This window comes from Micropterus dolomieu, linkage group LG21 (genome assembly GCF_021292245.1).
Source record: "Micropterus dolomieu isolate WLL.071019.BEF.003 ecotype Adirondacks linkage group LG21, ASM2129224v1, whole genome shotgun sequence".
NCBI classification, from domain to species: domain Eukaryota; kingdom Metazoa; phylum Chordata; class Actinopteri; order Centrarchiformes; family Centrarchidae; genus Micropterus; species Micropterus dolomieu.
In genome coordinates this window covers 26,882,468-26,894,963 of record NC_060170.1, presented here as the reverse complement: position 1 = coordinate 26,894,963, position 12,496 = coordinate 26,882,468, and the positions used below count along the sequence as shown (strand labels likewise).

At 40.1% G+C, this 12,496-nt stretch overlaps 3 protein-coding genes, 1 non-coding gene and 1 pseudogene across 5 annotated transcripts in view; 1 reads left to right on the top strand and 4 right to left on the bottom strand.

Annotated features, from left to right (window-relative positions):
* Positions 1 to 6: 6 nt before the first annotated feature.
* trnai-aau lies at positions 7 to 80 on the top strand. Its single transcript has one exon. It is a non-coding gene; the product is annotated as a tRNA-Ile (tRNA).
* Positions 81 to 1,485: 1,405 nt separating this feature from the next.
* Positions 1,486 to 3,122, bottom strand: LOC123960322 (annotated as a pseudogene).
* Positions 2,721 to 4,407, bottom strand: LOC123959908. Its single transcript, XM_046034242.1, has 2 exons — positions 4,249 to 4,407; positions 2,721 to 3,908 (listed from the first exon to the last, which is right to left on the bottom strand). The coding sequence occupies exon 2, from the start codon at positions 3,855 to 3,857 to the stop codon at positions 3,165 to 3,167; it is 693 nt and encodes a 230-aa protein (XP_045890198.1). The 5' UTR covers positions 3,858 to 3,908; positions 4,249 to 4,407; the 3' UTR covers positions 2,721 to 3,164.
* A 2,097-nt stretch (positions 4,408 to 6,504) lies between these two features.
* LOC123959910 lies at positions 6,505 to 8,625 on the bottom strand. 2 transcript variants are annotated; one of them, XM_046034245.1, is made up of 2 exons: positions 8,401 to 8,625; positions 6,505 to 7,768 (listed from the first exon to the last, which is right to left on the bottom strand). In XM_046034245.1, the coding sequence occupies exon 2, from the start codon at positions 7,717 to 7,719 to the stop codon at positions 7,051 to 7,053; it is 669 nt and encodes a 222-aa protein (XP_045890201.1). In that variant the 5' UTR covers positions 7,720 to 7,768; positions 8,401 to 8,625; the 3' UTR covers positions 6,505 to 7,050. The 2 variants fall into 2 exon arrangements, with proteins under 2 accessions (XP_045890201.1, XP_045890200.1); XM_046034244.1 differs by having other exon boundaries at positions 6,505 to 7,772; positions 8,401 to 8,624.
* A 950-nt stretch (positions 8,626 to 9,575) lies between these two features.
* Positions 9,576 to 12,496, bottom strand: part of fam81b (family with sequence similarity 81 member B) — a 14,358-nt gene continuing 11,437 nt past the window's right edge. Inside the window, exons 7-8 of the mRNA XM_046035007.1 lie at positions 11,922 to 12,123; positions 9,576 to 10,056 (exon numbers count right to left, since the gene is read on the bottom strand). Of these exons, the coding sequence (XP_045890963.1) occupies positions 9,926 to 10,056; positions 11,922 to 12,123 (333 nt within the window). The 3' untranslated portion in view covers positions 9,576 to 9,925. The remainder of the gene's footprint in view (positions 10,057 to 11,921; positions 12,124 to 12,496) is intronic.

Below are 12,496 nucleotides of genomic sequence, written 5' to 3'. Positions count from 1 at the left end.
TACCATGGCCGGTTAGCTCAGTTGGTTAGAGCGTGGTGCTAATAACGCCAAGGTCGCGGGTTCGATCCCCGTACGGGCCAAGAGAATATTTTCTTGACCTGTCCTGAAGAAAAAAACCTTGAGTCCCAGAAGCTGACAATGAATTTTGGCAACTAATAGGCTACCTTTTAAAGATAAATGACAATTCTACCTCCCAATTTAGCCTATTTTTTAAACTTGTTATAAAACTGAATTTTGTACTGTAACATTTCATGAGAGCTGCATGAATTAGAAGACTGAGGCTAGTTCACTGTGTTGATCAATTGTAACTTTGTTTGGGTTTTTGTAGACCACTGCTAAAGCTTAATATTAGCTGACATGCTTTATGGCGGGTACTGCTTTCCCACCTGATCTTGATGCCCCGTTTTGAATCTTTTTTCCCTTTTTTTTTATAGCAGATACAGTAAGTTAGTGGTCCCAGATAACAAGGCCATTACATTTCTTTACTCCCATTGTTCTGCCCTTAGAAATCAAACTACACACGTTTGTGTCATATAAAGTGGGAAACCCTTTCTATGTTAGGCTGTTGTTATTATGTTATGTTATTAGGCTGAAAAAAAGTTGATTTGATATTCCAGCCTTTCCTCATATCTTGAGCTACACTTCAGACTGCAGCCAGTGGGTCTGTCTCGCTGTAGCACATGCATAGGAAACTGAATATAGTCACAGTTAGTGACATGGCTGCTTAGTTTTCATCACAGCTTTGATTGTGAACATATTCCCTCATCTTTTTTGCATGACAGTTTTGAACCTGCCAAAATAATTGGTTCATTCAGCGCTTTCTACTCTTCACCATCCTGAATTTCGCAACAGCAAAAGCATGAAATCACGGAACTATGGGTTTATCTGAAGGCTGAAGGCATCCGTACTAACTGAGCTTTTCTGAGTCTCTTCACTAAATATGCAATCATATCAAATTGGACATTATGGGTCTGATAATATAAAAATTACATTTATTGGCTTTATTTCTGTTACATGATGCACTGTACATACAATTTAAATCATTTGAGTCAAATAATTCATAAAATAACTGACACTCACTGTCACAGAAAAAAAGTAATTTTGCTTTTACTGTGGCGTCTCATCTTGATTGCTTGTGATCATAATGCATGCTGATCAGATAATAATATCTGATAAGCTAATGCAGTAGTAATAGAGAAATGATTGTTATAGCAGCAATTTAATTGTTTACTATAAGCTGTTGTCAATTCATGAGTAAGATTTTGTAGATCACTTACAGAGATTCCTAAAACATTCCCAGCACTAACCATTTAAACATGTTGGATCAGTTACAGGTATTACTTTATGGAAGGTGTAGAATTACTGTAATTTAAATCAGTTTAGTTTCCCCTCCACTCCATCCCAAGCATATACTATATAGCCCACATAGAAGTGGATCCTCTCAGCATTACAACTCCACTCTGTTTTTCAAGTTCTCTTCTTCCCTTACCCGTGTCGGGATTTGGCTGGACATAAATGCTTAGACTTGAGAATGCAGATGTTTTTCCCACACTCCCAAGCACTGTTGCTTGATGTGTGGAGAACCCTGCTGGGTCTTTCTCTTACACACTGAACACACATTAGCAGGACCATGACCTCCTCTTCCTCCAGGTCTTTTGGATTTTTTTGATAGAAGCTTCTGAAGCTCTGTCTGTATGGTGTTGTTTGGTGCCTTTGCAACGCCCACCACCTTCACTCTTTTGGGGGTTAAACACACAATCCTCTTAGGCCCCTTGGCACGATTGCCATGCCACAACTGGAGGGAACCCAAGCAGTGTTGTAGCCATGTGCGTGCCAGGAGTGCTGCAGAGGATGGTTGACCTTGTCAATACACTTGACACGGCCAACACGCACATGTTTGAAGGGAGACTTAATAATGGATAACATTCTGCCTTCTTCTTTTCACAACTGACATACACGCCCCTTCCCAGCAAACCACCTGATGACTGTTTAAAGCCAGTGGCAATGATGAGCTGTGCGCTGGCAACGCTGGTCCCATGGTACATTTTGTAGACGCCCCGATTTTGGGGTTCATGGCAATAAATCCGACATGCGACCAGCTAACAGATCAAAAATTCACTTATACTAGAGATCACCCAGAAGAAGTTTAATTTAAAAGTAACCAACAGTTTAATGTTTAACTAACAGTTTGCTAATGACTCACAAATGTATCCTAATTTAGTTACTTGGTGTTTGGTGATGAAGGGCCTAGTCTGCATAATCTGAGCTACAGAAACGAGTGGTAGATGGGTTAGAAAATCTGTTTACTGGAAACACACCAGAACATTGAGGCACATGTGTGTGCATTTAAGAAGTTACACCATCTCGTTGCATTTTAAAGTAGCCTAATGTTGTAGGATGACAATAAAATGCTTTTTTTTTCATGCACAACCCACAAAAACTTTACATAGGCCTCGGCTGAAGGTTGCAGGCTAATGTCAACTTTGAGGGATGCTACTTGGGTCAAATAGTTAGATAGAACATTATGTTAATTGGTAAACAATTTTGCCTAAATAACTGTTTCATTCAACTCTTTCTACTCTTCACCATCATGAATTTTGCAACAACGTCGTATGAAATCACAATGCTATGGATTTATCTGAAGGCTGTAGGCATCTGTACTAACTGAGCTTTTCTCAGTCTTACTAAATATGCAATAATATCAAACTGGACAATATGGGTCTGTTAATATAACAATGACATTTATTGGCTTTAGTTCCGTTACATGATGCTGTGTATAGTAAATTTAAATCATTTCAGTACAATAATTCATAAAGACATTTTGCTTTACATGTAGTGTCTCATCTTCATTGCTTGTGATCATAATGCATGCTGATCAGATAATAATGTCAAGCAAGTGCAGTAGAAATAGAAAAATGATCATTTTAGTACATGTTATGGTTTACTATAAGCTGTTGTTAATTCATGAATAAGATTTTGTAGATCACTTCCAGAGGTTCCTAAACATGTCCAGCACATGTTGCATCAGTTACTTGTATTGCTTTATGTAAGATGCAGAAATCCTGTAATTTAAATCAGTTTAGTTTCACCTCCACTCCGCCCCCAGCACATACAAAGCCCATATGGACGTGGATTCTTTCAGAACCACAACTCCACTCCGTTTTTCAAGGTCTCTTCTTCCCTTGCCTGTGTCGGGGTTTGGCTGGACAGAAATGCTTAGACATGAGAATGCAGATGTTTTTCCCACACTCCCAGCACTGTTGCTTGATGTGTGGAGAACCCTCTTGGGTCTTTCTCTTACACAGTGCACACACATTTCCATCACCTCTTCCTCCACGTCTTTTGGATGTTTCTGACAGAAGCTTCTGAAGCTCGGTCAGTATGGTGTTGTCTGGTGCCGCTGCAATGCCCACCAGCTTCACCCTTTTGGGGTCAAACACACAATCTTCCTCTAGGCCGCTGGGCACGGCTGCCAAGCCACAATTGGGGGGAACCCAGGCAGTGTTGTAGCCATGCGCGCTCCAGGTGAGCTGCAGAGGATGGTTGTCCTTGTCAATACGTTTTACACGGCCAACACGCACACAAAGCTCAAAGATCACACGGTTTGAAGGGAGACTGAACAAAGGATAACGTTCTGCCTTCTTCTTATCACGACTGACATACACGCCCTTTCCTAGCAAGCCACCTGATGACTGTTTAAAGCCATTAGCAATGATGAGCCGTGCGCTGGCAACGCTGGTTCCATGGTACATTTTGTAGACGCCCCGATTTTGGGGTTTCTGGGACGCCCCGAGCTCCACACCAGGGAAACAAGCACCATCGTCCACCACCTCCCAGCCAGAGAATCGAACAGACATCCTGATCCAGAAATGTGGCTGACTGTTCAAGTCCCACAACGATCTGCAGCTCTGTAAGAAATTAATTTAGAAATGTGGCATTATGTTATAGCCTGGCCCAGTTGTATTTTATTTAATGCACTCTGAATGGCCTTGATTTTGCGAGGTGCTACACACATCAACTGGCCTTGTTTCTTCTATTGGTCACTTAATAAACTTTGCTAACCTTGCTAGTTTCAGTGCACTCTTATTCGGTTAGTGTTTCTTTATTAATCACATCAGGGCAATCCCCCACTTTGTGAAAACATTATAATTCTACTTTCTACCGTTTCCTGATGGTTATTTTTGTTGACTTTCTATTTAAATTTAGTTAAATACAACTTCCTTTGAGGTTAAAACATTTAAACCTTACCGTCAGTGAGGATTAGTAGTCTCTGTTAGTTCAGTAACTTTCACTTTCGTTTAAGTGTTGCTATTTAAGATTGTGAGTTGGCTCAGTTTGTTAGAGCGTCGTGCTGCTAACGTCACGGTCCTGAGTTCAGTCCATGTACGGGCCCAGTCACTGCAGTCAAGCCAGCCTCCACTTCGAAAAGTAGGAAGTTTTCTTTTTACATGTGTTTGAATCTTGGCTGAATGTAGTAAGCTTTCTGTGAGAATGTAATATTTTCTTTAGATACTTGTGGTGTCTTAAGCATTTATTTATTTATTCAATCGTTTCTGCCACATCAATTGCATTATGTTCACACAGAAGCTCACTTTTATTTTGAAATGTGCTACGACGCGATGTTACCGTAATGCCTAGAAAAACACGCATCGAAAGAACAGCGCGCGGGCTGGCTTGCCTGTTATCGAAGTGGTTGCTGGCTTGACTTCAGTGCCCAGTCGATACTTCTACTATCAATCCTCAACAGTATCTTTAGTCTTAGAAGAAATTAATATTTGCAAATAATCCCTTAAAAGACACGTGACAACCTCCGAATTTAAGCTCTTTTAGCCTTGTTATAAAATTAAATTTAGTCCTGACCTAACTTTGTTTGTGTACATGTATGGGTGAACCATATCTCTGGTTGCTAAAACGCACAGCAGTCAATCATTATAAAACTGTTGCATAATCATTCGACTAAATTTAATTCAGTTTTATTTTTATAGTGCCAAACAAAAGTCATGTCATTGCACTTTTTATATATTGTTCAGTATTGTAAGACGGAATATATTTTCCTCTTGCTCTTACTTTTCAATATATAACAAGTGTGATCCCTGAGTGTAATTGCTTAAATGCATAGCTGAATCAGCAAAAATAAAAATGATGTGCATTCCTGAAGTTTAAAGAGGTTTGAATGTACTGATGTGATTTCAGCAAGATCTGACAAGAAAGTGTCAGAAGAAATATTAATATAGTTAAGAAATACTGTATGTTCCTCTTCTTGAGAATCCAGGAATCTGTAATAGCTAGGGTGGCGAGCTACAAAACGGGAACTTTAAAGGTCAGTAGCTGTGTCAGTCAGAGAACAGGACACCAGAATGCACACATAAGCAGTTTGTTCACCTAACACCTGGGAGGCAGTTGACCACAACTGCGTCATCAGATATAATGGAAGTAACCTGTTTTAAAATGCCTGATTGTACACTGAACAAAATTATAAACGCAATACTTTTGTTTTTGCCCTCATTCATCATGAGCTGAACTCAAAGATCTAAGACTTGCTCTATGTACACAAAAGGCCTATTTCTCTCAAATATTGTTCACAAATCTGTCAAAATCTGTGTAAGTGGGCACTTCTACTTTGCCAAGATAATCCATCCACCTCACAGGTGTGGCATATCAAGATGCTGATCAGACAGCATGGGTATTGCACAGGTGTGCCTTAGGCTGGCCACAATAAAAGGCCACTCTAAAATGTGCAGTTCCATCACACAGCACAATGCCACAGATGTCGCAAGTTTTGAGGGAGCGTGCAATTGGCATGCTGACTGCAGGAATGTCCACCAGAGCTGTTCCACGTGAATTGAATGTTCATTTCTCTCCCATAAGCTTTCTCCAAAAGCGTTTCAGAGAATTTGGCAGTACATCCAACCAGCCTCACAACCGCAGACCACGTGGAACCACAGCAGCCCAGGACCTCCACATCCAGCATCTTCACCTGCAAGATTGTCTGAGACCAGCCACCCGGACAGCTACTGCAACAATCAGTTTGCATAACCAAAGTATTTCTGCACAAACTGTCAGGAACGTCTCAGGGAAGCTCATCTTCATGCTTGTCGTCCTCATCGGGGGCTCGACCTGACTGCAACTTTGCACAGCCTCTAAAGAGGAGTGGACAAACATTCCACTCTAAGCAAATGAGAAGTGCTCACTAACACAGATTTGACAGATTTGTGAACAATATGAGAGAAATAGGCCTTTTGTGTACATAGAGAAAGTCTTAGATCTTTGAGTTCAGCTCATGATGAACGGGGGGAAAAACAAAAGTGTTGTGTTTCTAATTTTGTTCAGTGTATTAAAATTACTTTAAAAAATTATTATTAATGTTTTAAGCAGAATAAGAACTAGTGAACAAGTGATGATGATTACTGATGTGAAAAAATTTAAAATTACATTTTAGTTTTAAAAGCAGAAATGATTTACTTTGACAAATTTGACAAACAAAAAATATCAAAGGGATCAATATATACTTTACATGTGTATTTTATTTGATTAGCTTTGTTCAATTTCATGATTGTTTCATTTTATGACAAAATGTTGTGTAACTTTCTACTGAATTTTCAAGAGGGCAAGGCTGTAATATGGGACAGGGGTAAGAGGCCTTAAGGATAACCATATATGGAATTTGCTCTGTGGAAAGCAGGAAGCCAATCACAGAGCGCCTAATTGGATGGACACTCTGATTCGGCCAATCACCAAACACCCAAGGCCAGAACACACCCTGTCCATTCCTTTATTTAAACAGTAGATTTTTGACGCATGCTGAGCAGAGAATAATATAAAGATATTGCAGTATAAAGAGGACATAAACATTACAGTACATTTAATAATTTACTATAAGCTTGTGTCAATTCATGAATAACATTTTGTAGAGTACTAAATACAGGTTGCATCAATTACAGATATTGCTTTATGAAAGATGCAGAATTCTTGTAATCTATATCAACTTAATTTACCCTCCACCCCACCTCCAGCACATACAAAACCATGGATCTTCTTCCCTCACTCGTGTCAGGGTTTTACAGGACAGAAGTGCTTAGACATGAGAATGCAGATGTTTTTCCCACACTCCCAGCACTGTTGCTTGATGTGTTGAGAACCCTGCTGGGTCTTTCTCTTACACAGTGAACACACATCTGCAGCACCATTACCTCCTCCTCTGGGTCTTTTGGATGAGGACAGGAGCTGTTGAAGCTCTGTCAGTATGGTGTTGTCTGGTGCCTTTGCAATGGCCACCACCTTCACTCTTTTGGGGTCAAACACACAGTCCTCCTCTAGGCCGCTGGGCACAGCTTTCATGCCACAATTGGGGGGAACCCAGGCAGTGTTGTAGCCATGTGCGCTCCAGGTGTACTGCATAAGATGGCCGTCCTTGTCAATACGCTTGACACGGCCGACACGCACAAGTAGCTCAAGGACCACGCGGTCCTTAATCGGACTCTTTGGAGGATAATGATACGCCTTTTTCTTATCACGACTGACATACACACCCTTTCCCAGCATGCCACCTGATGACTGTTTAAAGCCATTGGTAATGATGAGCCGTGCGCTGGCAACGCTGGTCCCATGGTACATTTTGTAGACGCCCCGCTTTTGGGGTGTCTGGGACGCCCCGAGCTCCACACCAGGAAAACAAGCACCATCATCCACCACCTCCCAGCCAGAAAACTGCACTGACATCCTGATCCAGAAATGTGGCTGATTGTTCAAGTCCAGCAAAGATCTGCAGCTGTCTGAGAAATTAAATCAGAAACGTTAAAGCAGGTTTTAGAGCAATCAGCTTTTTCTTAACAGAAGCAGGTAAACACCACAGAGCCATTTGTTTACCCATAGCCCACTGGTTCTCAAACTTGTCAACCACCCCCTTGGAAGAAGAACAAGTTACACCCTCACTTCTAGTAACTATAAAGCCAAGTTGAAATATCATTAACTGCATGTTTCTCATTAGGTCAGTTGTGCAAATGGAAATCTACAGGCCTATGTTTACCCAAACTTCTACTGCCATTCTCCTCACTTTAATTTTCTATCTTCTACTTTATTAAAATCGTTTAAAATCAGATTTATGTGTGTCGGAATTTGCAGTGTGTTCATTTTGTAACTTACATTTTTTATGTTTATGTGAACCACTGGCCTAGATGATAACTTATATAACCTCATTTGTGGGTCTGTTTCATTAAATAGGTCATTATAAAAACCTGTCAAATAAAAACTCGGAACACAGGAGTACTACACGTCTCAGCCTGTTACAGCCTAAACATTATCTTTCTTCGACTGTTTATGACTTGTTAGTTATTTTGTTGACTTTCTCTATGCATCTAGCAAAATACAAGGCCCTTTAAGGTTAAAACATTTAAACCTTACCGTCAGTGAGGAGTCGTTTTCTGTCAGCTCGGTGAAATGTGCTTTCGGTTCAGTAGGTTTCATTTATAGTTTCGATTATCATATTTCATGCCCTATGCTGTTTAGGGCTAGTCTCTACTTTCTTGTGACATGTTTGTCTATAATCCGTGAGGGTGGTGAGAGTTAACTAGTGAACAGATAAGTTCGCCATAAACGTCCGGGACAAGTTATGTTTCCGGTTTTTCTTTGCTTACTTAAATACAGTCGCCTACTTAACAGTTGCGGGAATCTCCAGTCAACAACAACAACAACTGGCTTATAGCGCCCCATGCTGGAAAGATCATTCAACACATATTATTATATATTCACAATTGGTGATTTGCCTTTAGATTTTAGGATATAGCCTAGAGCACTTGTAGACTAGATCAGTAGGGTAATAAACTGGTTTAAAACAATCTAATGCAGATTTCTGTGGGGAAGTGTCAATCAACAGTGGCAATAGAAGTGGGATAATGCAATAAAAAGGTGACATTTACACAAAACAGAGTAGGCATGCGAAGAAGCCTCCCGGCTCCCTTACAGTCAAGATTGCGGCGAAAGTAACAAAGCAGGGTTTTATCTGGATTTATTTATTTATTTTAGTGGATCATAACATATTGGTTAAGGAATTAATTTGTAGATGCTCTGGCTCAAGATGAAACCAAACTTTTCTATGCATGTCAGTTTTTGAGCCACGACAAAGACCAAAATACGGCCTGCAACAGACTAGATAACCCTTGTTTTTAACCTAGCTGATTCCCAGGAACACCGTTTGCTATGTCACAGCACATATCACAAAATGGCATGTACTGCTGAAAGACTAAAGTCTAGGCTTTATGGTAGGCTGAGTAAATAAAGTAGGGTTTTCAAAAAATGTCAATCACTACATCCACGAGAGGTCCTTGAACACACAGTCATAAAGGTGCACAAAAATATTTAGCTGATGGGTCCAGTTGTATGTGCGATCTCAGTGCGGACAGACACACACGCACACACTTCAACCAAATCTTAAGCACTGAAACTGGTCTGTTCATTTTATATAAATGTGGTGTGTGTGTCAATATAATTAATACAATAGTGTTCTCATCTCAGAAATTACAATCATGGCTGAATTCTTTGTTTGAAGGTTAAAAAAAAAAAATTCAAGTAAAATGGTAGACTTTTAAAATTCTTTTTTTAAATATAACAAAATTAAATACACTTGTCATTGACATTGGCAAAAATGAATGGCTTTAAATCTCTTTCACCAAAGTATCTGATTTATGTAATCAAGTTGCCTCACATTTCACAAAAGATTTGTCACTTCAAATCTCAAGGTTATTACTCTTTCAAACAGTGATAAATTATTTATTGCCATAGTCTAAATAACTGTGGACTCAAAATAAGATGTGAATAAAGATAGCCAGTAACCAATTAACACGATCACTGACATTCTGGCATGCTTTTTAGGTTTAAAATATGTGACTCAAGCCATTGCTTCTTTGCGACAGTAACAAGGGGCTCCTCTTCAGTCATTGAGCTCTGCCACCTTGCTGCAGATGTGCCTGATATCCTTCTGAAGCTTCTCCTTGTCAAGGCGGGATTTGATGTCACCTATCTGCCTCAGGGACTCAATGGCATCGTGCACAGACAGGAACCCTGTCCAAAAGAGAAGGTTGGGCAGGGTGAGCAGAGCATCACCAGACATAATGCATTTGAGGTGAAATTATTCCCTGAATACTGCTGTTTTTTGCCTGTCTCTGATATCCTGGTGATATCTGTTTATCGTGACTTCATTGGGTAGTTAAGAACATCATGCTGCCTAAAATTGCTCAATCAATATTGCATGCACTCTAAGAAGTAATTTTCAGTGACTGTGAACTGTGAGGTGGAGCGATAAACTTTCTTGTACAAGATGGGATATTAAATCTCTCTCCATCTCTTTCAGCCTCCCCGCCTGTCTTGCCACTAATATTTACGACACTCATCAATTATGCATTGCTTTTCTCTGCTGTATTACTCTCCTTCCATCTTTTCATCTTATACTTAAAGTAGAGTGATGGATGGATGAATTGATAGAGCTCTAGCACTGAGTTGAGGTGCCTGAGTGGTGATTCATAGAGTAATTTAACCCTGCTCTTATTTACAGAGGGAGGGGTTTGCCACTTTTTTATTTGTCTACACTTTAATAAGAGCTGGAGACTGAGAGAGGTGGACAGAAAGAGAGGAAGGTTTGAGGTATTGTGCCTGGGCTCCTGGGAAATGAGCTTTCAATTGGCACAGCGTTGGGATGGGGATGGATGTCTACAGCAGCTTGATGCAGAGTTGGGTTACCTGGATAGCTATGTATTCATATATCATGTCCTATGGCTTATTGGCTTTGAGGTGGCTACATGAACGCAACTGTAACTCATGTCCATCTAATTTAATCTGTTTTTTAAAAAATACTGTATTTGCAATTAAATGAGTTGCTGGTAATTTTCTGTGTCACATAAAGAGAGAGAGGGGCTTGATTGGCTCAGCTGACCATGTCTCTTCGATATGTAATATGTAAGCTAAATGCCCTAATTGTAAATGTAATCAACGTACTACCTCTGATCAGGTTGCATAGTCAAGTTTCACCTTTAAATAATTAAAATAATTCCACCTAACTAAGAGAAATACACAAACCCACTTCATGTGGTGGTTGTCAACACTAAGAATAAAATGTATACAAATGTAAATATTTGATGAAACTACATGGGTGAGTTAAAAGGCTTCTGAATCAGGCATGTTGCCTCCTGTGTATGTGAGCTTTGCTGCCCTTACTACCAGAATAGTTCAAATAAAGCTCACTTCTCATGCTTAATTTAAGATGTCACCACCAAGGCACTGACCACTGTCAACTTAACTGGGACATTATGCATCTCCTTTGTGGGCAAAGTTAATTAACCATATTAGTCAAGTAGTCAGGTGACTTCAATTTATGACTAATTATGAACAGCCTCTCTCTCTGTTTCTGACTCTTTTGTGAAGCGTTCTTGCATGTGCATTTTTTCCTTGACGTACAGTCAGGTCCATAAATATTGGGACATCGACACAATTCTAATCTTTTTGGCTCTATACACCACCACAATGGATTTGAAATGACAAGAAACAAGATGTGCTTTAACTGCAGACTTTCAGCTTTAATTTCAGGGTATTTACATCCAAATCAGGTGAACGGTGTAGGAATTACAACAGTTTGTATATGTGCCTCCCACTTTGTAAGGGACCAAAAGTAATAGGACAGATTAACAATCATAAATCAAACTCTCACTTTTTAATACTTGGTTGCAAATCCTTTGCAGTCAATTACAGCCTAAAGTCTGGAACGCATAGCCATCACCAGACGCTGGGTTTCATCCCTGGTGATGCTCTGCCAGGCCTGTACTGCAACTGTCTTTAGTTCCTGCTTGTTCTTGCGGCATTTTCCCGTCAGTTTTGTCTTCAGCAAGTGAAATGTACGCTCAATCGGATTCAGATTAACAACAGCGATCACCCACCTTTGTGGTTTTCCTGTTTGAGCAGATGCAGCTCCTGATGAAGGCTGCTCTCCACTGAGGTTATTCTTTTACTGAGTTTGGTCTCAGAGTGTTTCAGTTGATCTGTCCGATTGTGGTCGGCCTGGTTTTGCTGGATCTCAAACTGTTCCACACGGGCCACCAGAGCATGTAGCTGGTCAGCTAATCTAGATGCGACCTCTAACTGAAGCAGAACACACACACACACACACACACACACACACACACACACACACACACACACACACACACACACTAAAATTTCAAACTTACAGGATTGCACAACAAGTTTTGATTCTTCACACTGTGTACCTGACCAGTCCTGAATATTATTTTTAATCTGTGGCATTAAACAAAAAGAAGGTGCTGTTGTAAAAAAAATGTAAAGTAAAAAGTATGTAAAAAGAATTACAAAGTAAAACTGGAGAAGGTGCAAGAAGCAACAGCCTCTTTACTACTAAGTGTGTAATTATATGACAGGTAGGTCTGATAGTTCATTTAATGATGACATATAGGGCACCTTGGAAAAGCTCACCCATACATCCCCCCCCCCCCCC